The sequence below is a fragment of the Balaenoptera acutorostrata genome, chromosome 2 (genome assembly GCF_949987535.1).
Source record: "Balaenoptera acutorostrata chromosome 2, mBalAcu1.1, whole genome shotgun sequence".
NCBI classification, from domain to species: domain Eukaryota; kingdom Metazoa; phylum Chordata; class Mammalia; order Artiodactyla; family Balaenopteridae; genus Balaenoptera; species Balaenoptera acutorostrata.
The window spans coordinates 103,816,427-103,841,280 of record NC_080065.1 but is presented as its reverse complement, the minus strand read 5'-3'; the positions used below and the strand labels follow the sequence as shown (position 1 = coordinate 103,841,280).

Below are 24,854 nucleotides of genomic sequence, written 5' to 3'. Positions count from 1 at the left end.
TTATGTCTTTTGGTAATAACCTCTTTTTTGTTTTCATTTGCTTTTCAGTCTACTCTTATTCTGGGGAGGAACTTATATGTTATAATCAGTTCTCCATCTTTGTTGTTGGCGCTGGAGGTTTTGGTGGAAAACGGACGTCAGACAAAGCTAAGGTAGGCTATGACTTCATAAGTGAGATACATGTGTCGTTAAGGATCCTTATCTGTATTTTGAACTTACCATATATGTAATTTCATAGAGTAGGATTTCAGTAATCCACACTTCTTTGAATCAGAATGTGTTCCTTGGATTTGAAATGCTGTTTATAGTTGTATATTTTAATATATAACATATGTTATATATAGAAAAGTCTGGCTGACGTAAGTGTAATGTAGCTGAGGTAACTGTGGGAATATCTTTACTTTCTTATGCAAACTTTGCCTGCATCCAAAACTCTTTAGAAAAACCTAATACATACAAGTGATCCTTGTATAAACGCAAATCATCATTCATTAAATGACTTGAGCATTTCTCTTGTATAAAACAATTCTAGTTACTCTTTAGTTCTCAAATTCTATCCAAAAACATATTTTTTTCCTAAAAATATTTTGTAAATTGGATTTTACATCAATTTAACCTAGCTTTTACCTCTGCCCTCAGTTCCCAGAATAGGGCTGCACTGTCTTCCTAGGAGGAGCAGCTCACTCATTTTTCCTATTACCCCCACCCCGGCTCCCCAGCCCCAGCTTGTGTTGCAGAAGCTCAATTCCAGGTAAAAGTGGCTGAGAGTTACGGGGCTGTCTTCCTCCACCCCATCCCCACTTGTACGGTGGAGACTGTGTTCCACCGTGGCAGGCTGAGAACACTAGGGCCCTGATAACTCTTGCCCAGGCTGCTCATAGCGTGGGGGTCCCCTGCTGCTAGAGGCAAGCTGAGAAGACCAGGAGCTCCGACCTCTGCCTAGGACTCTTCTTGTAAAGTGAGGATGTCACTTGGAGAGAAGTGGGCCACTATCCTTGCCCTCATGTCCGTGGCAGTGGTGCAGAGGTTTTGCCTGGGGGGCAAGGCAGGCTGTAATAATAGAGAGCTCTGAAGCCCTTCCCATGGAAACTGACTCATTTTGGTACCAAGTATTTGGAAGCTCAAAAGTAAGGATGGTTTCAAAATCAAGGTTACTTTAGTGATAATCAAGAGGAGGCTGGTAGCTCCATGGAAGCAGTAAACTAAACTAGTCCAACTAGAAGTTTGCCAGAGAGAACCATGGAAAGAGACAGCTAAGAAGAGTCGTCATGGGATCATAACAAGCCTCAAAGACTGGCCTCAAAGACTACACCTCCAAAAAGGCCTGACTTTAATTGGATCAGACTGTGGAACAATTTATGCCCCAGGGCACTGTTGAAAATAATAGAACAGTCATCTGGCAATTTGTGAAGCCGAACAGCTGGACAGACAGTTTAACAGAGAGATCAGGGAGAGACAGTCACAGAGCGCCCTGCTAAAACCACTGTCATCCCAGGCTGACTGTGCTCGCCCAAGGCTGTACCCTCTGAGGAGCAACATCAGAGTCTGCACACTGGGGGGGAAATATACTTAACTAAAATCGTCTAGCCAAGTCACTAAACAAATGAACAAGTTAACAATAACAACAAGCCCTGGAAGGGGAAAGGGGTCTCAGTATCCAGAGTTGCTGCAATATATTATCTAAAGTATCCAGTTATCAACAAAAAATTACAAGATCTGAAAGAAATAAAAGAGTATGACCCATAGATAGGAAAAAACAAAACAAAACAGAACAGGCAACAGAGATTGCTTTGGAGACGACTTAATAGGAAAAGACTTCAAAGCATTTATTGTAAATATAGTCAAAGAACTAAAGGAAACCATGCTTAAAGAAGTAAAGTGTGTAAAGAAGTAAAGTATGAGGACAATGTCTCATCAAATAGAGAAGAATTGGGGAATTCCCCGGTGGTCCAGTGGTTAGCATTCCGCACTTCCACTGCAGGGAGCATGGGTTCAGTCCCTGGTCGGGGAACTAAGATCCTGCAAGCTGCGTGGTGTGGCTAAAAAAAAAAAGAAAAAAAAAAAAGAGAAAGAAATCAATAAGTAGATATTATATAAAAAAAGAACCAAATAGAAGTAGTTCTGGAACTGAAAGTACAATAACTGAAATGAAGAATTTACCAGAGGGTCTCAACAGTAGATTTGAAGTGGCAGAATTAAAATCAAAAAGCTTGAAGATCGATCAATCTATCTCTGTCTGAAGAACAGAAAGAAAAAAAGGTGAAGAAAAAGAATGAAGAGGCTCAGAGAAATGTGAAATACCATTAAGTACACCAGCTTTTACGTAATGGGCATACCAGAAAGAGAGGAGAGAGAAAGAAGCAGAAAAAATAATTGAAGGAACAATGGCATAGATGAAAAACATTGATCTACACATCCAAGAAGCTCAACTGCTCCAGTTAGGATATAAATGCAAAGAGGAAGATCTAGACAGACGTTTCTCCAAAGAAGACATACAGATGGCCAAAAAGCACATGAAAACATGCTCAACATCACTAATTATTAGAGAAATGCAAATCAAAACTATGAGTTATCACCTCACACTGGTTAGAATGGCCATCATCAAAAAATCTACAAACAGTAAATGCTGGAGAGGGTGTGGAGAAAAGGGAACCCTTTTGCACTGTTGGTGGGAATGTAAATTGATACAGCCACTACGGAGAACAGTATGGAAGTTCCTTAAGAAATGAAAAATAGAGTTAGCATATGATCCAGCAATCCCACTACTGGGCATACATCTGGAGAAAAGCACGCACCCCAATGTTCATAGCAGCACTGTTCACAATAGCCAGGACATGGAGGCAACCTAAATGTGCATCAGCAGAGGAATGGGGGCTTCCCTGGTGGTGCAGTGGTTAAGAATCCGCCTGCCAATTCAGGGGACACAGGTTCAAGTCCCAGTCCGGGAAGATCCCACATGCCGTGGAGCAACTAAGCCCGTGCGGCACAACTACTGAGTCTGTGCTGTAGCACCCACGAGCCGCAACGACCGAGTCCACGTGCTACAACTACTGAAGCCTGCGTGCCTAGAGCCTGTGCTCCGCAACAAGAAAAGACACCACAATGAGAACCCTGCGCACTGCAATGAAGAGAGCCCCCGCTCACTGCAACTAGAGAAAACCCGCACACAGCAACAAAGATCCAACACAGCCAAAAAAAATAAATAAATTTATTAAAAAATAAAAAGATTTATGCACTTAAAAAAAAAAAGAGGAATGGATAAAGAAGAAGTGGTACATATATACAATGGACTATTACTCAGCCATAAAGAAGAATGAAATAATGCCATTTGCAGGAACATGGATGGACCTAGAGACTGCCATACTGAGTGAAGTAAGTCAGATAAAGACAAATATCATATGATATCACTTATATGCAGAATCAGAAAAAAAAACATACAAATGAACTTCTTTACAAAACAGAAATAGAGTCACGGATGTAGAAAACAAACTTATAGTGACAAGGGGGGAAATGGTGGGGGAGTGATAATTTGGGAGATTGGGATAGCACAGGGAACTCTACTCAATACTCTGTAAGGACCTATATGGGAAAAGAATCTAAAAAAGAGTGGAGATATAGATATAGATATAGATATAGATATGTATAACTGATTCACTTTGCTGTACACCTGAAATTAACACAACATTGTAAATCAACTATACTCCAATAAAAATTAAAAAGAAAATAAATGCAAAGAGATCCACACCCTTAGTAAAGTGCATTTAAAGATTAAATCAATATAGATGGGAATTGTTGGTCTAATTCTTACAGTTATTGTCATCTTTTGCATTGGGAAAAGAGTCTTTACCTTTTTCTCCTTTGTGGCCTAGAGAATGGATCTGGTTATATAATTCCTTACGTTACACAAGGTCATTTCAGGGAAATCATAATGTAGATGAAGCTAGCAGTTATGAAATTTTAAATGTCATTATGTGCTGAAAATAAAATATTAAAATAAACTTTTTATCCAGCTTGCAGATTTTGTTACAGTCAGCCCTCCATATCTGTGTGTTCTGTATCCACAGGTTTGGCATCTGCAGATTGCACCAACCGTGGATCAAAAATATTCAGAAAAAAAAAATTCCAGAAAGTTCCCAAACTATTTACACAGCATTTACATTGTATTAGGTATTATAAGTATATGGGAGGATGTGCATAGATTATATACAAATACTACACCGTTTTATATAAGGGATTTGAGCATCTGCAGATCATGGTATCCATGAAGGGGTCCTGGAACCAATCACCCTTGGAAACTGAGGGATGACTGTATATTGAAACATGGTTGTTTATCAAATATCAGTTTGGGTAAAGAGAATAACAATTATTTTGTTATTATTTAACGTGTAGTGTTTTTTGATCTTAGGTAGCTGTAGCCATACCTAATAGACCTCCTGATGCTGTACTTACAGATACCACCTCACTTAATCAGGTAAGAATGTATTTTTGAAAAGTGATAAAGCCACCTGACTCCTGACACTTTTTGATTTATAACTCTGATACCCTGTAATTTTGTGAGTCCAAAAGTAGTGGCTGTGTTCTTCTACGTAATAAAAATAACGGCATATTTCTGTAGTTGAAATTTGTTCTTTCTGAAATTTTACTTAGCAGTTTTTTTCTCCACTAGGTATCAAAAGAAAATGTAAAATGGCTTTTCATTAGTCAATTGAAAAAGCATCATGCTTTGTTGGCAATGGATTGCTTGCCTTAAGGAGACTGCCTAGCTTAGTAGTGAAGAATTTCATTAAAGCCTTAGAGAGCAGGATAAAATAAAAGGCAAATTTCAGTTATCCTTTCTTCTATTGGAAAAGAAAACTGAGCTACATTGCTTCGAGAGAGATTATTTTATGCTAACTTTAGTGGACAGGTACAATAAAGCATCTGAGAAGGAGTAGATGATTTAATCTCATTTGTTTGGCATAAATAATATGTTTTCTGATGGAGGAGTTAAAATGCCCTGTCAGTTAACAAATTCTGTAAGCATGCAAAGATTTATCTAAGAAGCAAAAGGTGACCATAAAGTTGAGAAAAGCAACTTTGTTTTTGAGAGACCTGACGATTCTTCCCTAAGATGGCCAGAATAGTAACCATGCAAATATAGAGCAGAATATGTAAAGCTCTGAAGTTATGCTGTGAATAAGCAGGTGATGACAGCACATTATTTGTAAAATTCACTTATTTTTTGATACTAATTTTGATATACTTGATATGAGAACTTCTGCAGGATTTATGTGTGCTGGCAAATAGGAATATAATTTCATGAGTCAGAAAGAATTAAGTTTGGAACATATTAATTGTATTTTTTTATACACTATATAATTGGGTGATAGAACAATACTTTCTACCTCAGATTAGTTTTTGCCTTTAATTGTTCTTCCCATCCCTATTTCTTATCAGTTTCTTAAGAGAGCACTCATATTTATGTTTAATTAAAGCTTCATAGTGAAATTAATTTTATTAGCACACTGAAGAACAGAAGACTTCATGGTTTCATGGTTCAGAAAACCCAGAAATGCTCCATTATTATTCTTGTGTTACTGAAATAATAAAATATATCTGCTGTAGATAAGAAAAGCTGAATAGTTTCCATGGCTTGAATTTCTTTATACAGTAAGCAGAAAGATTTTCTTTTTTTCTTTTTTCAGATGAATAGAACTTTTTGTTAGCTTTTAGCAGACTTGAGTATTTTGCTGTGTGACAAAGGACAGTTTATAAGTTAACAAATCTTTTTTGTATAAATAATGGGCACCCATCATTTGACAGAGGTTCCTGACCATTTGTATCATATAGTCACTCGAGAATATGATAAAAACTACCGACTGTTTCTTCAAAAACATTTTGCATAAAACTTTGCATAAATTTCAGGGGATTTGTGGGCTGTTTTAAATTGGATCTGTGCTATAGGAGATACAAATCAAGTAGAAGAAGTGTGATCTACTGACAAGGAACTGAAAGGACACTTAGATTTAAGGCGTAGATGTCTTAATTTCCAGGGCACCTATTCTAAGCAACGAATGATTAAATACAAGGCTTTGAATTATAGACTAAGTGCTGTAGACATTCTGAGATGGGCTACTCATTAGAGAATGACATACAGAAGAGTTTGGTAGGAAAGATGGGACTTCTGAACTAAAATGGTGTATAGATCTTCTGTCTTGCCAGGGGTATAAGGCTTGCAGTATGGCCTGGAAGGGGATAAGAACTTAGTAATGATAGCAGAAAAGAGCATGATGTATGTACAAGGAGTAAGAATTAGAGCATTCACACCGGAGAGTGGTGGGAGATGATTGTGGACGAACAGACCTTTAAGGAGAAGTGGAAATGGAACAGATTATGTTGTTATAGCCTAAACTTTGTGCCAGGTATTTAAATTAAATAAGTAACTTTTCAATCAGTAGGGAAACTGGCAACCATAGCTCTACCAATATCACTTCTGGAATATTTTGTTTTTCATGTCTTTAGGAAAATTTCTTCATCTTCAAACTGGTATATATTACAAGTATACTTCATGGTTTTGCATAATTAATAAAGAGAAAATTCTTCCCCAATAATCTAGAAAGACCAAAGAATAAATAGGTAACAGGTGTCAGGCTTTGTATTTGAGGAGAATGAAAACAAGTATGTTTAGTTTCCCTAGATACATATCTCCTACTACTTATTCTAACAATTAGGACCTTAGCTACCATCATTGTTAAATAAAGTTAATCTTTGGAATATTGGTTATACTATCCATTAAAATATAATTCTTTATTATATTACCATGTGTATTGTAAGTACTTTTAAAATTTTGTTTTGAAACAATGATTTATTATTTTTCATGACTCTGGGTCGCCTGGGTGGTCCTTGTGCTGCAAACGGTGTTGGCTGTCACTCATGTGGCTGTTCTCAGACGGCGGCTGGGTGGGGCAGGAAAGTCCCGGATGGCTCTTTCACAAGTGCAGGGTCTTAGTGCTCCCTGTTGGCTGGCGTGCCTCTAATCTCCACCCGGCTTCTTCTCCGGGTGGTGTCTCATCTTCCAGGGCCTTTCTCTGTGGCCCTCAAGGGGATTTCTATTTCAATTTCTGGAGCTGCTTCCTGTGTAGCTTCCTCCTTTTCAGTACGTCTGCATTCCAGCTGCCCATTCTCCCAGAACTCTGATCTTTATCTCTTTAACTCTTTGAGACTGTTTTGCTATGTTTCGGTTTCCCTTTTTGCACTGCAGTCTAGAAAGTGCTGTCAGGCAGAGCACTGTGGCCATTGTAGAGTCCATCTTGTTTGTTTCTTTTCTGTCAAGAATCATAATCCTGTCCTGCCTACTGTCCAATGTCTAAGAACGGTATCTCCCTCGCCCACTTAAAAAAAATTTTTTTTTCCTAATTGTTTACAGTGGAAGAGTAAGTTCATTCCACTTATTCCATCTAGGCCGGAAGTGGAAGTCCTATACCTTTTTATATGCCCATAGTGCCCAATTTTCTCATTTATTACTATTTGTTTTCTCAGTTTTTATTGCTGTGCTTTGTTTCCTACTTGTTTCTAACAATTAAAGAGCCTATTTTATTTTCTTGTTTCTCTTTCCCTTACAGTTCCCATTTTGGGGAATGCATTAATTTTACTTTTTCAGAACAATTTAACATTTATATATTATTCTTCCCTCTTCCCCACCTTTGTTTTAGTCTTAGATTTGCAATTGAATATATATCAATCCTTTTGCCAAAGGTTCTCCCATATCTCCTGGTTGGATAAAGCTCCTCCTGTGGTAGGTTCCCCAAGAAGGCCTCGTGTATAGTATTCCTTTGGTTCCTATGTATTTATTTATTACATAAATTTATTTATTTATTTTTGGCTGCATTGGGTTGTCGTCGCTGCGCGTGGGCTTTCTCTAGTTGCAGCAATCGGGGGCTACTCTTCGTTGTGGTGCGCGGGCTTCTCGTTGTGGTGGTTTCTCTTTGTTTCGGAGCACGGGCTCTAGTCGTGCGGGCTTCAGTAGTTGTGGCACGTGGGCTCAGTAGTTGTGGCTCATGGGCTCTAGAGCACAGGCTCAGTAGTTGTGGCGCATGGGCTTAGTTGCTCTGCGGCATGTGGGATCTTCCTGGACCAGGGCTTGAACCCATGTCCCCTGCACTGGCAGGCGGATTCTTAACCACTGCGCCACCAGGGAAGTCCGGTTCCTATGTATTTAAAACTATTTTTCTATACCCTGGATACTCAAAGGACAGCTTGGCTGGATATGAAATCTTGAGTTTCTTAAAATGGTGTTCCATTGTTGCCTGGCTTTCTATATTGCTGTTTAGAAGTCTGATGCCAGTCATTATCTTCCTTTAAGTTACTTGATCTTTATCCTCAAGGGCTTTAGGATTTTTTTTTCCTTCATCTTTAAAAATCTAATAGTTTTACTAGTATAAGTCTCAGTGTTGCTCATTCCAGGTCAGTTTTCCCATGTACCTGGTGGGCCATTTTAATATGTGTGTTCAGATCTTTTATTTTCAAAAAGTTTTCTAGGGTTATAATTTTAAATATTAGTTCTTATTCATTGTTTTATTTTTATTTCTTCAGGTACTCTTTATGTACATTGGATCTTTTTCTATCTTTCTTCCAACCATTTTCTGTCCTTTTTTAGTTCTTTATTAATCTCATTTCCATTCTCTTGGTTTTTTTCTTCTTTTTCTTCTATGCCCCTTATTAAAATTTTGTTTGAATATGTTCTCCTTTGGGAACATTATAATTTAGTCTTCAATTTCTGGTATGATTTTGATTTTTCTTTTATTTCTTTCCCAAGTTTAATCATCTCTTACTTCATTTCTTCATGTTTGTTGTCCATTTATATTTTTGGTTTTTGAATTTCAGATTCAAGATGTTTATTTCCTATCCCCAAATGCTTGAGTATTGTGTTATCATTTTCTTCTGTTTGCTAGTTGTTTTGTTTGGGAAAATTTTATTTATTATAATGTTTCGGTTCTTATTTTCTTTTTTAGTCTTATTGTAGCTTTGTACAGGTGAAGATTACTTACCTATATGCATTTTGTAGGTAAAGTTAGTAGTTTGGGACAGTTTACAAGGTTCTTAAAGAAATTCAAGATTGTCATCTGTCAGTATAGCAAAATGCCTTTTCTTTAATGGATGGCTTTTTGGAGTAGGGCATAGTGGGGAAGTGTTTTATTAAATTTTTTTTTAGTTCTCTTTATCCTGCAGGATCATAAATTTCCCCTCTTGCTTCTCTTTCTTCACCATTCGTCTTCGAAGGAGACATCTTTGTTTTATCCTCTTCTTCCTCAGAAGTATTGCCTTTCTAGGACTGCCGTTTGGAGGCCCATGCACTTTTAATTCTTTTCTCAGTAGTCAGTATTCTAATCTTCCAGGATTCTTCTCAGTATTTTTGTCCTCGAGGTAGACTGTCTGTGTCTCGAAGTGATTTTTCTTTGTTTCCTTTTTTCTCTTCCATGAGCTTCTGCTATACTCCCCCTCCCCACCCCTACCACTCTCTCTAGTAGTTTTGAGAGGGTGCTCAGAAGACAGTGCTGCTGGATATAGGTGTTTTTTTTTCTACTTATAGGAATTTGAAGTTTGTGGTTTTTCTCTTCTAGTTACACTGTAGGCCTGGGATCTGTGTAGTTTTACTTGTTTTTCTTGTCGATCTGTTTGCTTTTTTAGGGGATGTGAGGATTTGGGAAGAACTAATTCCTGACCCTTTTTATTTAGCATTTAGTTTAACTTAATGGTACACTTAAAAAAAAAAAATTACTTATTTATTTGGCTGCATTGGGTCTTAGTTGTGGCACACAGGGTCTTCGTTGCGGCATGCGGACTCTTTCACTGAGGCACGTGGGCCCTCTAGTTCTGGTGCGCAGGCTCCAGGGTGTGTGGGATCATTAGTTACGGCACGTGGGCTCTCTAGTTGTGGTGCGCGGGCTCTAGAGGGTGTGCGCTCAGTAGTTGTGGTGCAAGGGCCTAGTTGCCCCTTGGCATGTGGGGTATTAGTTCCCTGACCAGGGATCAAACCCATGTCCCCTGCACTGGAAGGTGGATTCTTAACCACTGGATGACTAGGGAAGTCCCTAATGGTACACTTTAAATAAATAAAACTAGGAACTAATTTACTCATATATGGAAGATCCTCCCACTTACATTTAATACTCAAGTAAGACAATATAGAGCTATTTTTCTTAGTTTGTATGTGTGAATTTTAGTGATTTTTACATCTAGGCAGAAATGAAACAACAAAACACGAAGCTTTTTGCCCTTCTTCTGAAATACGAAAGTCCTTCAAGATATTCAGAAAATAAACCTTGATAGTGTCCTTTATTGTTTAGAGAATGGTTATTTTGCATTATGATTGAATTTAGTTAAACATCTGATCAGTTGACTTTAGTCACTTCTCATCATAGATCTTTTATGTCTTTGCTAATTCTGCCTTCTGTTGGAAGTAATGCTGTCATTGAAATAATATGAAAATTTTCATATTCCTTTAATATGATTTCTCTAAAAGAGTTGTTTCTTTTCATTTATAGGAATGATATCTGTGGGGTAAGAACACTGGCACTAATCTTAAAAACTTGATTGTCTTATACCGTTGCTGAAATCTTTTAAAATAATCATAATAGTTCACATTTATTGAGGTATTAATACTTATCAAGGATAATGCTCTGTAAGAGTTTGATTAGCCTCTCAGTTTTTTAAACGAGAAGATTGAGGCTTAGGGTGATAAAGAAAATTGCCCACTAATGGCAGAGCTGGATTTGAACCTAGGTCTGTCTGGTGCCAAAGCCCATGATCTATTATGTGTTTGACACCTTCCTCTTTGGGCCCTGAAATTCGTCATTCTTTAACCATTTGTATGCAACATGATGATGTATATTTGCCTAGTGTTTTATTGTTTTTTAAAGTGCTTTCTAAAATTTATCATTTAATCCTCTACCATCTTATACAGAATCTTAAGTCACATCTTTTTGATAATTGTTGATTTGATTTAATTATTTTTAGAAGCCATATAAAGGGAAAGAATACTGAGTCATTAAAAAAGTGAATAATTTAGAAAACTATCATATAGAATGATGGGAAAGAGAAAGAGCTTATTAAAATTGTACAAAACATATTAAAAAGTAAACAACATTTTCCTATGAGTTATAGGAGATGTTATTTAATATAAATAAAATTTGTTAAAAAAATAATCAATAATTAAAAACAACAAAAACTCATTAAGAAAGTCAGGTATGCTGACTTGGCTAGTCTCTACACAACATTTTAATAGTCTTGGAAAGCTTAACCTAGCAATTGATAAGAAAGAGATGTCTAGAGGCAGACCCAAAGTTAATACACAGATACATTAAATACTTACTGTTAGCTCTTTTGTGAATTTCTTCCCTTCAGTACTGAAAAGTACTCTCTCAATTGACCAATGCACAATTTAAATGCTGGGAAGTATGGTGACTTTTTTCCTATTGTTATCTATATCTTTCTGCTAATTCTGCCTTATCTAAGTACAGAAGTGATGTGAGGATCTGGAGTAAGCAGGAATATAATCTTAATGGCAAGTTATTAGTCTTTTTTTTGCAGGATGAGCTGATCTCAGGATTTAGTGTACCCAGTAGAATGAAAGTTTGTGAGAAGTGTGTGATGTTTATATGTCTAGTATTAGGTTACAGGCTTCAATTTAAAACACCCCATTAAGAAAGTTGGCATAAATTTTGCTTGGTTAGAAGAGGCTATAAACATTTACACCTTATCTTCATTGTGTTTTTTTTAAAAAATGTTTATTTTATTTTTAAAAAATTAATTAATTAATTAATTAATTTTTGGCTGCATTGGGTCTTTGTTGCTGTGCGCGGGCTTTCTCTAGTTGCGGCGAGCGGGGGCTACTGTTCGTTGTGGTGCACAGACTTCTCATTGTGGTGGCTTCCCTTTGTTGAGGAGCGTGGGCTCTAGGGCATGTGGGCTTCAGTAGTTGGGGTGCTTGGGCTTCAGTAGTTGTGGCTCGCAGGCTCTAGAGCTCAAGCTCAGTAGTTGTGGCGCACGGGCTTAGTTGCTCCACGGCATGTGAGATCTTCCCGGACCAAGGATCAAACCCGTGTCCCCTGCATTGGCAGGCGGATTCTTAACCAGTGCGCCACTAGGGAAGCCCTTCATTGTGTTTTAACGAGAGTAGATTGATGGATTCCTTTTTGTGAATTTCTCCTTCGGCAGTGGTAACCAGTGTTGTTCCCAGATGTAGTTCTTGGTTCCCCTTCCTATTATTTGACAGTCCTCACGCCTTATGATCTCAGTGGCAGGTGTTACAAAAAGCATTTGATTTACACTTAATCTTTTTTTGTTAGAAATAGTTATTTTTTAATCAAAGCTACTATGAGGTGCATTATAATGCATTTCTTATGCAATAATCAGCCATATTTCCTGTTTTTATTTTAATGTATTCTAAGAAGGCACTGGGTGCTAGTTTCTTTTATAATTCTTTCTCCACAGGCTGCTTTGTACCGCCTCAGTGGAGACTGGAATCCCTTACACATTGATCCTGACTTTGCTAACTTAGCAGGTGAGTTGCTAATAATGTGAGCCAATGAAAATATTAGCTCAGTTATCTAAATAATACTTAAAGCCGTCGCTACTTATGACTGGAAGTTTGAGTAACATTTTAAAAATAGCCCTCTCCTAATATGTTTATGCAAAAGACATGGAAAGGTGGGAAGTAGTGTTCAGAAAATGGTGTACGTGAAATTCAGATTATGGTGGAAGGTAGCTCCTGCTAGTGCAAGGTGTAGGATAGGACCATGGGGATGGGTGTCTGAGTTATCATGAAGGTCAAGGCCATTGGAGGGGAGAGCAAAGAACTGAAAGGTTGAAGAAGGATCATCTACATACATGGATATTGAAATCACTGTGGATGATTTCATGGTTACAACCAAAGCGAAACAAAATAATTATTTGTGTCCCCAGAGCTCTGACATTCCTCCCTTTTTTTTTTCTTTTTTTGTTTATTTCATAATTTTTTTCCCAGGAAGTATTATTTATAAAATATTTTCCATGTTTCTTAACACATTATTGACTGGAGATGTATTAACGCCATAGGCGTTAGTTTCTGCAAAAATCCCCCTGGTCAATAATGTGTTAAAATAGGTGGTATGAGTCAGGCTAATGCAGTTTAAAAATGTATTTTTGAAGTCCTGAATGAACTGTTCTTGGTTTTTAAACATGAAATGTGCCTTTATCTAACTAAATTCTCTCTCTCATTTTTAGGTTTTGACAAGCCCATATTACATGGATTATGTACATTTGGATTTTCTGCCAGGCATGTTTTACAGCAGTTTGCAGATAATGATGTGTCAAGATTCAAAGCAATTAAGGTATGTGTAAATTATTAATAATTTAACTACTTGTTCCTTTTTAGTTTTAGAGGAGTCTTAGTGACTTCACTTAAAAATAGGTACTATACCGAAGTTATTATTTTTATTATTTCATTGACTTGGCAATCAGCAAGTTTTCTTTTTGTAGCTCTAAATGCCTCTATTACACTTGCATCATGAAGGATATTATATACAGTTATACTTTTAACAGATTGATTTGATTGTTTTGTATATTAATTAGGAGCATACATATATCAGCATATATGCCTTAACAAACTCAAGATTTACCTTTAAAAATTTATTTATTCATGTTTTACTGTTTTATAATTTGCCTTAATTCAATTGAAAATGTTAAGTGGCTGCATTTGAACTCTAATAAACATGCACCTATATCAGTATGTTGGTTGCATATTGATTTTAGTTTTACACTTTTTTTTTTGTGGTCACTGTAAATTTATTTATTTTTTGGTTGTATTGAGTCTTCCTTGCTGCGCTCAGGCTTTCTCTAGTTGTGGCGAGTCGGGGCTACTCTTCATTGTGGTGTGCGGGCTTCTCATTGCGGTGGCTTCTCTTGCTGCGGAGCACAGGCTCTAGGTGTGCGTGCTTCAGTAGTTATAGCACGAGGGCTCGGTAGTTGTGGCTCGTGGGCTCTAGAGCACAGGCTCAGTAGTTGTGGCACACGGGCTTAGTTGCTCCGCAGCATGTGAGATCTTCCTGGACCAGGGCTCGAACCCGTGTCCCCTGCATTGGCAGGCGGATTCTTAACCACTGCACCACCAGGGAAGCCCTAGTTTTGCACTTTTAAGTTAGCTTCAAGTTTTCATCCATTATAAATTGCAAAGAAAACTGACTCTGCACAGTTTTGCATAAATCGAAAGACATACACTTAAAACAAAACAAAACAAAACTTTAAGGCAGTGTCAAATAGCTCCAAAAGCTCTTATCAGTTTGTACTCCATGCAGCAGTGGAAATTTATTTTCTGATGTCTTCCCTTTGATAACACTGATTATTCTCATTATTATAACTATTTTATAGTTATTATTATAATGATTTTAAAAACCAGCGAATAATATATACACAGAGCAAATAAAATACTATAGAAAATTAAGAAATAAAAAATGTAATTATTCTGTCCTATACAACAACCCCAGGTCTTATTCCTCAGACTTAATTAGTGCTACTTTTTTTTTTTAATTAATTAATTAATTTATTTATTTATTTATGGCTGTGTTGGGTCTTCGTTTCTGTGCGAGGGCTTTCTCCAGTTACGGCAAGTGGGGGCCACTCTTCATCGCGGTGCGCGGGCCTCTCACTGTCGCGGCCTCTCCCGCTGCGGAGCACAGGCTCCAGACGCACAGGCTCCAGACGCACAGGCTCAGCAGTTGTGGCTCACGGGCCCAGTTGCTCCACGGCATGTGGGATCCTCCCAGACCAAGGCTCGAACCCGTGTACCCTGCATTAGCAGGCAGACTCTCAACCACTGCGCCACCAGGGAAGCCCCTAGTGCTACTTTTAACTGCTTCTCTTAAGTTGTTCTGGTGGTTACCTATATAACTCTACTTAATATGATTATTCTTCTGTGTTTTGATTTGTCAAGATTAAACTATTTATTGATTCTATATTTTGAAAGACAAAGAATTAACTTTTACTAACTATATCTCTACTAATTTTATCATACTACTATTTTTATGAATTTAAGTATAGTCCAGTCTCTGTTTCTTCCTTTTATGCTCTCCAACCTTCCCCCCAAATACCACCCCCCAGCAAAGTGGAAAAGCTTCATATTAAAACATTCTTAACCCTAAAACACATTTTTTTGAAAGGTTCGTTTTGCAAAACCAGTATATCCAGGACAAACTCTACAAACTGAGATGTGGAAGGAAGGAAATAGAATCCATTTCCAAACCAAGGTATGGATAATGTAGTTAGAGGTACATTGTTTCGTTACCCTCTTCACTGTATCCTATAATTATGTTCCATCCTAGCATTGTTTTGGTTAATATTATGGATATGAGATAAAACTTAGAAAGTTTTTTTTAAAAAATCAGTGGTAACTTTTAATTGAAAATAAGATGCCTCCGTACCTTGTTTTTTATTTTCTGTTTTTTTTTTTTTTTTTATAGTCCAGGTCTTTTATTTTCTTTACCCCCATCATGCCATGAATTCATAGGGAATGGGCTCCAGCAGTTCAGGCTTCTCTCCATTGGTTCTCACGAAGTGTGCTTCCCTGGGGGAGCAGGCTGGCGCTTCAGCTGAACCCAAGTACCTTTCTCTTTGGCTTCCTTCTTTTTCTGATCATTTTCCTTCACTCGTTTCAGGAAGCTATCTCAGCTCTTAGAGTGCGTAACATGCTCGATACGCACATTAATTCTCTTGGCAAGAATCTTGCCCTTAGCTTGTATGTTTACAATGATGCCAACAGCATGCTGGGTAACATTGTACACTCTCCCAGTTTCGCCATGGCAACATTTGTGGGGCATTCCTTTTTGAACAGTGCCCGTTCCCTTGATATCTACAATATCACCTTTCTTGTAGATTTGCATGTATGTGGCCAAAGGAGCAGCTCCATGTTTTCTAAAAGGCCTAGAGAACATGTAGCGGGTGCCCCTCCTCTTTCTCTTTGTGTTGGTCATTTTGGCGAATTACTGGAAGATGGAGGTTCTGGCCGAAAAGAAGCTATTTTCTGTTTTTTTTTTTTTTTAATTTTTATTTATTTAATTAATTTATTTATTTATTTTTGGCTGTGCTGGGTCTTCGGTTCGTGCGAGGGCTTTCTCTAGTTGCGGCAAGTGGGGGCCACTCTTCATCGCGGTGCGGGGACCGCTCTTCATCGCGGTGCGCGGGCCTTTCACTATCGCGGCCCCTCCCGTTGCGGGGCACAGGCTCCAGACGCGCAGGCTCAGCAGCTGTGGCTCACGGGCCCAGCCGCTCCGTGGCATGTGGGATCTTCCCAGACCAGGGCTCGAACCCGTGTCTCCTGCATTAGCAGGCAGATTCTCAACCACTGCGCCACCAGGGAAGCCCAAGAAGCTATTTTCTGTTTTTTATTCTCAGCTAAATTGGTGCCTGTCTACATAGCATTTCTGAAAACCCAACCAACCATATCTTTTTGGCTCAACCCATCATTCAAGTTGTTGTCAGAATATAATCTTCAGAAAATTAAAGGCATGACTCTCAGACAGATATAAAATGAAAATGTGACACAAATTAACATCTTATGTCACAGAGTCTGGGCTTAATTAATAGTAAGTAACAAGACAGAGTATATCTCCCTATTAGAGTTAAGTAATTTTGGGGTGAGGCTGTTAGCAGTGCTCCAGTAAAATACTAAAAGGACATGCAATCAGCCTTTTATAAGTTTTTTACAGATTATTTTTGTTAATACAGTTGACCAGGGTGACACTTTTTGGCCTGATCATTTGTACTACATTGATGGTTTGTGTCGAGCAGTTTAAATACCACCACCAACAATAATAACAGCTTAAAGTTGTCGAGTACCTATAAGCAGGCTATCCCATTATTTCTACTATGCGTAACAGCTCTACATTTAATTTAGGAAAATCTAGGTTCAGGCCTCCTAAATAACTTGCTCATGGTCACGTAGAAAGTGGTGGAGCTGGGATAGACACCCAGGTCTGCCTGGCTCAAGGCTTACTTCCTAGGCCCTAACTTTTTTTTTTTTTTTTTTTTTTTTTTTTACTGTATCATGATTTCTTTCATAAATATAAATAACTTTGCAGAACTCTTCTTTGTATGGCTGCCTTCTCCTTATTACTTCCTGCTGCTTGCAGTATCATTTTCCTGCTTCATGTATGCACACTATTTCACTTTTCAAATTTCTTTTGTCTTTTCGGCTTCAGTGGAAGCTCTACCTTGTCCTTAGAGGCAGTCCCTTACTACTCCCCTTTCCCTCATCCATACAAAAACACATACTGGCTTTCTCTGAAATCCTCCTACAATTAATGTTGGTGCCACATATTCTGGGACCCTCTTATTTTCTAATTATTTCACCTACGTTTATTTTATTTATTTATTTATTTTTAACATCTTTATTGGAGTATAATTGCTTTACAATAGTGTGTTAGTTTCTGCTGTATAACAAAGTGAATCAGCTATACATAAATATATATCCCCATATACCCTCCCTCTTGCGTCTCCCTCCCACCCTCCCTATCCCACCCCTCTAGGTGGACACAAAGCACCAAGCTGATCTCCCTGTGCTATGTGGCTGCTTCCCACTAGCTATCTATTTTACATTTGGTAGTGTATATGTGTCCATGCCACTCTCTCACTTCATCCCAGCTTACCCTTCCCTCTCCCCGTGTCCTCAAGTCCATTCTCTACATCTGCATCTTTATCCCTGTCCTGCCCCTACATTCTTCAGAACCTTTTTTTTTTTTTTTAGATTCCATATATATGTGTCAGCATACAGTATTTGTTTTTCTCTGACATACTTCACTCTGTATGACAATCTCTAGGTCCATCCACCTCACTACAAATAACTCAATTTCATTTCTTTTTATGGCTGAGTAATATTCCATTGTATATATGTGGTATATCTTCTTTATCCATTCATCTGTCAATGGACACTTAGGTTGCTTCCATGTCCTGGCTATTGTAAATAGTGCTGCAGTGAACATTGTGGTACATGACTCTTTTTGAATTATGGTTTTCTCAGGGTATATGCCCAGTAGTGGGATCACTGGGTCGTATGGTAGTTCTATTTTTAGTTTTTTAAGGAACCTCCATACTGTTCTCCATAGTGGCTGTATCAATTTACATTCCCACCAACAGGGCAAGAGGGTTCCCTTTTCTCCACACCCTCTCCAGCATTTATTGTTTGTAGATTTTTTGATGATAGCCATTCTGACCAGTGTGAGGGGATACCTCATTGTAGTTTTGATTAGCATTTCTCTAATGATTAGTGATGTTGAGTATCCTTTCATGTGCTTGTTGGCAATCTGTATATATTATTTAGAGAAATGTCTATTTAGGTCTTCTGCCCATTTTTGGATTGGGTTGTTTGTTTTTTTGATGTTGAGCTGCAGGAGCTGCCTGTATATTTTGGAGATTAATCCTTTGTCAGTTGCTTCGTTTGCAAATATTTTCTCCCATTCTGAGGTTTGTCTTTTCGTCTTGTTTATGGTTTCCTTTGCTGTGCAAAAGCTTTTAAGTTTCATTAGGTCCCATTTGTTTATTTCTGTTTTTATTTCCATTACTCTAGGAGGTGGGTCAAAAAGGATCTTGCTGTGATGTATGTCATAGAGTGGTCTGCCTATGTTTGCCTCTAAGAGTTGTATAGTGTCTGACCTTACATTTAGGTCTTTAATCCATTTTGAGTTTCTTTTTGTGTATGGTGTTAGGGAGTGTTCTAATTTCATTCTTTTACATGTAGCTGTCCAGTTTTCCCAGCACCACTTATTGAAGAGGCTGTCTTTTCTCCATTGTATATTCTTGCCTCCTTTATCAAAGATAAGGTGACCATATGTGTGTGGGTTTGTCTCTGGGCTTTCTATCCTGTTCCATTGATCTATATTTCTGTTTTTGTGCCAGTACCATACTGTCTTGATTACTGTAGCTTTGTAGTATAGTCTGAAGTCAGGGAGCCTTATTCCTCCAGCTCAGTTTTTCTTTCTCAAGATTGCCTTGGCTATTCAGGGTCTTTTGTGTTTCCATATAAATTGTGAAATTTTTTGTTCTAGTTCTGTGAAAAATGCCATTGGCAGTTTGATAGGGATTGCACTGAATCTGTAGATTGCTTTGGGTAGTAGAGTCATTTTCCCAGTATTGATTCTTCCAATCCAAGAACATGTTATATCTCTCCATCTGTTTGTATTATCTTTAATTTCTTTCATCAGTATACTGTAGTTTTCTGCATGCAGGTCTTGTGTCTCCTGAGGTAGGTTTATTCCTAGGTATTTTATTCTTTTTGTTGCAATGGTAGATGGGAGTGTTTCCTTAATTTCTCTTTCAGATTTTTCATCATTAGTGTATAGGAATGCAAGAGATTTCTGTGCGTTAATTTTATATCCTGCTACTTTACCAAATTCATTGATTAGCTCTAGTAGTTTTCTGGTAGCATCTTTGGGATTCTCTGTGTATAGTATCATGTCATCTGCAAACAGTGACAGTTTTACTTCTTCTTTTCCGATTTGGATTCCTTTTATTTCTTTTTCTTCTCTGATTGCTGTGGCTGAAACTTCCAAAACTATGTTGGAAAATAGTGGTGAGAGAAGGCAACCTTGTCTTGTTCCTGATCTTAGTGGAAATGGTTTCAGTTTTCCACCATTGAGAATGATGTTGGCTGTGGGTTTGTGATATATGGCCTTTATTATGTTGAGGTAAGTTCCCTCTATGCCTAGTTTCTGGAGAGCTTTTTTCATAAATGGGTGTTGAATTTTGTCACAAGCTTTTTCTGCATCTATTTAGATGATCATATGGTTTTTCTCCTTCAATTTGTTAATATGGTTTATCACATTGATTGATTTGCGTATATTGAAGAATCCTTGCATTACTGGGATAAACCCCACTTGATCGTGGTGTATTATCCTTTTAATGTGCTGTTGGATTCTGTTTGCCACTATTTTGTTGAGGATTTTTGCATCTGTGTTCATCAGTGATATTGGTCTGTTGTTTTCTTTGTGACATCTTTGTCTGGTTTTGGTATCAGGGTGATGGTGGCCTCATAGAATGAGTTTGGGAGTGTTCCTACCTCTGCTATATTTTGGAAGAGTTTGAGAAGGATAGGTATTAGCTCTTCTCTAAATGTTTGATAGAATTCGCCTGTGAATCCATCTGGTCCTGGACTTTTGTTTGTTGGAAGATTTTTAGTCACAGTTTCAATTTCAGTGCTTGTGATTGGTCTGTTTATGTTTTCTATTCCTTCATGGTTCAGTCTCAGGAGGTTGTGCTTTTCTAAGAATTTGTCCCTTTCTTCCAGGTTGTCCATTTTATTGGCATAGAATTGCTTGTACTAATTTCTCATGATCCTTTGTATTTCTGCAGTGTCAGTTGTTACGTCTCCTTTTTCATTTCTAATTCTATTGATTTGAGTCTTCTCCCTTTTTTTCTTGATGAGTGTGGCTAGTGGTTTATCAATTTTGTTTATCTTCTCAAAGAACCAGCTTTTAGTTTTATTGATCTTTGCTATCATTTACTTCATTTCTTTTTCATTTATTTCTGATCTGATCTTTATGATTTCTTTCCTTCTGCTAACTTTGGGGCTTTTTTGTTCTTCTTTTTCTAAGTGCTTTAGGGTAATGTTAGGCTGTTTATTTGAGATTTTTCTTGTTTCTTGAGGTAGGATTGTTTGAAAGATCTTTTTTTCTGACGTATAATGGGAAGTAGTCAAGGGAGAATGATCTTCCTGATTGTTAAAAGTCAGTTTTAATAAATGCTGCCTTAAGTTTTAGGCATTGTCCTATACATTTGTAGCAATACCATAATTTTATGAAAGAATACCACTGGAATAATTTTAGCTGAAGTATTGGGAATTAGAGTTCCTTTAATATTTTATAGAAAGGCTATTTACATATTACTTTATACTGTGTACACTTCCTTTTTGAAATAAGAGCTAGAATTATTTCTTTTAAAAGACTGTGGTCTGTTCCTACCCAATTTTATTCTATGTTAACTGAACAAATACAGTTTACGTACCCCTACCTCATGTGGATTTTTTGCCATGCCTTTTACTATTTATAAGAATTAAGCAATTCTCACCCTGGCTCCCCATTAGACATACTTATATTGGAAAAAAAAAAAATCCCCCAAATACCAGTGCTCAGGGTCCACCCCAGACCATTTAAATTGGAATATTTGGAGATGGGACCTGGTCATAAATATTTTTTAAAAGGGCTCCAGTTGATTCTACAGTTAGGGTTATTAACACTTGTATTAAATCAGTAAGCCTTCATGTATATTTCTCTTGATATTTAATTTATGAACTGTTTATTTAATTTGGATTATTTTCTTTTTCATGTGAAGAAAAATGTAAATTTCTTTTAAAAGAGTTTTCACAATGAAATTGTATTTTCATTGGAATCATCAGAGTGAACTGGTTGTTTTTTTTTCCTCTTGTACCTTTATAAGATCCAAGGAACTGGAGACATCGTCATTTCAAATGCATATGTGGATCTTGTGCCAACAGCTGATGTTGTAGCTAAGACACCATCTGAGGTGGGTTATAACCACTGACATCCAAGTCATACCCTGACTTATGAATTTCAATTAAGATCACTTTAAGAATATTCAGTCTACTTTAGAAAATTAAGAGCTATGAAAGATTCTTAATTCTTGAACTGGAGAACATTAAAACTGCTTGGAGAAAAAGGAATATTTTGACAACTTATGAATTTTTTGAAAAACTTTTTTGTGGGGATACTAGGGTATCTTTCAAGAGAATATAAGTAATTTTCTAGTTTTATAGTAATTAACTCAGTTGTTTAATGAGAAATCTTAAACAGTATTTGGGAAAAAAATATATTAAAAATTTAAATATCCTATACCTTTTTCTTGATTTAAAGATTTGTATAATGCTTTCAATGCAGATACAAACACAGTAGCATGTATTATTTATTAAAACATTTGTGTTATTCTGTATTAACATGCTGAGACTTTTAATAAAAATATTTATATTTTCTTTCTCCAAAATATTAACTTTGTAATGTCGAGGTTTTTAAACCCATGATGTTTGTCTTTCATTCGCCATATTATCATATAACTGAATGAAAATTAAAATCTCTTTAAAAAGAATCTAAGATCAAAAACTTAAGAAATTTTAGAGCTAGAAAGAAATTCAGGCTCTATGTAATTTAGTCCTATTTTACAAACAAAGAAATGAGACCACAGTAGTTGATTGATTTGCCCAGTTTCTTCCTGCTGAAGTTAGTTAGGATATAAGTTATCCAGTTAGTTCCTAGTCTACTTGTAAAATATTATTTCTGAATTTTGATAAAAGTAAAATTCTTTTATTAAGAGGACTGAGGTTCTGGATGACATAAATTAATATAAGGAAAGGTATGAAAGAAACCTAGTGAGAAAAAACTAGTTTGCCTTATTTATGTGCAGGTTTTTAAAGAAAATCATGTTGTTGCACTTTTATTTTGTAATAGTTTTATCCCCTTGAGTCATTTTTACAGAACTTCTAAAATTAAATTAACTTTTCTCTTTTTGCTAGGGTAGGGAGCTTCAGAGTACCCTTGTGTTTGAAGAAATAGGTCGCCGCCTTCAGCATATAGGGGGAGAGGTGGTGAAGAAAGTAAATGCTGTGTTTGAGTGGCATATCACTAAAGGTGAAAATACTGCAGCTAAGTGGAGTAAGTCATGTCCCTGGCTCTATAATATTCTAAGATAACTCTTAGTCAATAGAGATAAAGTATCCTTGTTATAACTAAAGCCTGTCTCTTTGAAGGTAGGTAAATCTTTTCTTCTTCGGTAAGTTGTTTTTTTATGGGAAATAACGGGTTTCATGGCACCCAAAGCCATGCATGTTTTTTAGAGATGAAGGGAATCAATTAAAATGAAAATATCTGTTTTAAAGATTCATTGTAACACCTGAAATTAGTACTTTAAACAGTCACCTTAGCCGTATGCTTCTTTAACTAATCTTCAAATTCCTCTTAAATGTGAAGAAAGTACATCAGGTTAAGTGAAATATTTTAAAGTTTTGAGTAATTCTCATTACATTTTAACAGCTTTAAAAATATTTTCTTCATTCCCCCCAAATTAACATTTTGGATTATCACCTTAACTATCAGTATATAATCATAATGATTTTCTTCATCTATACAGATGGCAATCAAAGGTACTAATTTTATCTAATCTAGGGAAGTTATCTACTAGAGTGCCATGTTAGCAACCTGGCAAGGCATCCGATATAAGCCAAGTTGCTGCAGAGAGAAAGCAGTCACATTTCCATTCGCTTCTGTGGAGCTCCAAAAGGACTCTGGTACCATTTTAAGAAGAAAGAGAAGATAAAAAGGGAAAGGGGTAAAACAAATTCTACCATGTCTTTTGTATCTGTTGTGTAACTACATTCTTAATCATGGCACAAACTTTTCTGTGCTGTGGTCTCTTAAAAGATTGCAGTGTCCAATTTTAATTTAATTCTTAAAGTAAAATTGGGGAAGGTAAGATGAAATTACTAAAGATGAGTAAAAAAAATTTTCTAGATCAGAGAATTTTCTTCTTTTTCTGTCTGCATAATAAAAGCACTAGCACTTTTGTGGGCTCACTTTGCTAATCAGCCAGATCTGTTAGCAAGTTTTTAAGTATCCAGTGTCTATATATCATGACAGAAAAATATGTGGCTTTATCAGATTTCACTGTGCTGTTTCTATATAGGTTAAAGGACAGGGAAGTGAGTATATGTCCATTCGCTTTCTTCAGCATCAGTCAATTATAGATTGAGAGGCCACTGCTTCTAACAATGAGAGTATCTTAGTTCAGTTTGCTATAACAAATATACTACAGACTGGGTAGGTTAAACAACAGAAATTTGTTTTCTCATAGTGCGGAGGCTGGAAGGTCCAGTGTGAGGGTGTCAGCATGTTTGGGCTCTAGTGAGAACCCTCTTTCTGGTTTGCAGATGGCCGCCTCCTTACTGTTTCCCCACAAGGCAGAGAGAAAGATCATCTCTCTCTCATGTCTCTTCTTCTAAGGACACTAACCCCATTATGGAGGCTCTACTCTCACGATCTCACCTAAACCTAATTACCTCCCAAAGGCCCCATTTCCAAATACCATCATTATTTGGAGATTAGGGCTTCAACGTATGGATTTTGGAGGGACACAAACATTTATTCCATAGCTGACCGCTATTCATATTTTGAATCATGAAGCATGCTATTAATGAACGCTGACCATCACTTCTTTACCTTTATATTATAAAGTGTTCTAGCCTTACTTTGATTGGTAGAATATTCTTTCTTTATATTCTAACCTTAGGTTTATGTTATAGAGTATTACGATCTATAGAGCTGTTGGAGAAAAAGGGTGTATCAGTGAATGTTCACTGAAACTTCTTGATTTTTCATGTTTTTTTTTTTTTTATATAGATGCCAAATAATGGCATCCATTTTTTTTTTTTTATTAATTAATTAATTTATTTATTTTTGGGTGTGTTGGGTCTTCGTTTCTGTGTGAAGGCTTTCTCTAGTTATGGCAAGTGGGGGCCACTCTTCATCGCGGTGCGCGGGCCTCTCACTATCGCGGCCTCTCTTGTTGCGGAGCACAGGCTCCAGACGCGCAGGCTCAGTAATTGTGGCTCACGGGCCCAGTTGCTCCGCGGCATGTGGGATCTTCCCAGACCAGGGCTCAAACCCGTGTTCCCTGCACCGGCAGGCGGACTATCAACCACTGCGCCACCAGGGAAGCCCGATTTTTCATGTTTTTTGTCTTGAGGTTCCAAGGGACAGGATGCTTTCATTTGTAGTCAAGCAGCTGTGGTCCCTTGAATCTGTCTACTAATGTGGTACAGAGAGCATCCAGAATAGTTTTTAGCTCAA

At 37.2% G+C, this 24,854-nt stretch overlaps 1 protein-coding gene across 1 annotated transcript in view; it reads left to right on the top strand.

The window, feature by feature from the left end:
• Positions 1-24,854, top strand: part of LOC130707142 (peroxisomal multifunctional enzyme type 2-like) — a 46,805-nt gene that overhangs the window by 5,757 nt on the left and 16,194 nt on the right. The window contains exons 3-9 of the mRNA XM_057540371.1: positions 49-152; positions 4,406-4,471; positions 12,472-12,541; positions 13,243-13,349; positions 15,174-15,260; positions 21,439-21,525; positions 22,526-22,664. Of these exons, the coding sequence (XP_057396354.1) occupies positions 49-152; positions 4,406-4,471; positions 12,472-12,541; positions 13,243-13,349; positions 15,174-15,260; positions 21,439-21,525; positions 22,526-22,664 (660 nt within the window). The remainder of the gene's footprint in view (positions 1-48; positions 153-4,405; positions 4,472-12,471; positions 12,542-13,242; positions 13,350-15,173; positions 15,261-21,438; positions 21,526-22,525; positions 22,665-24,854) is intronic.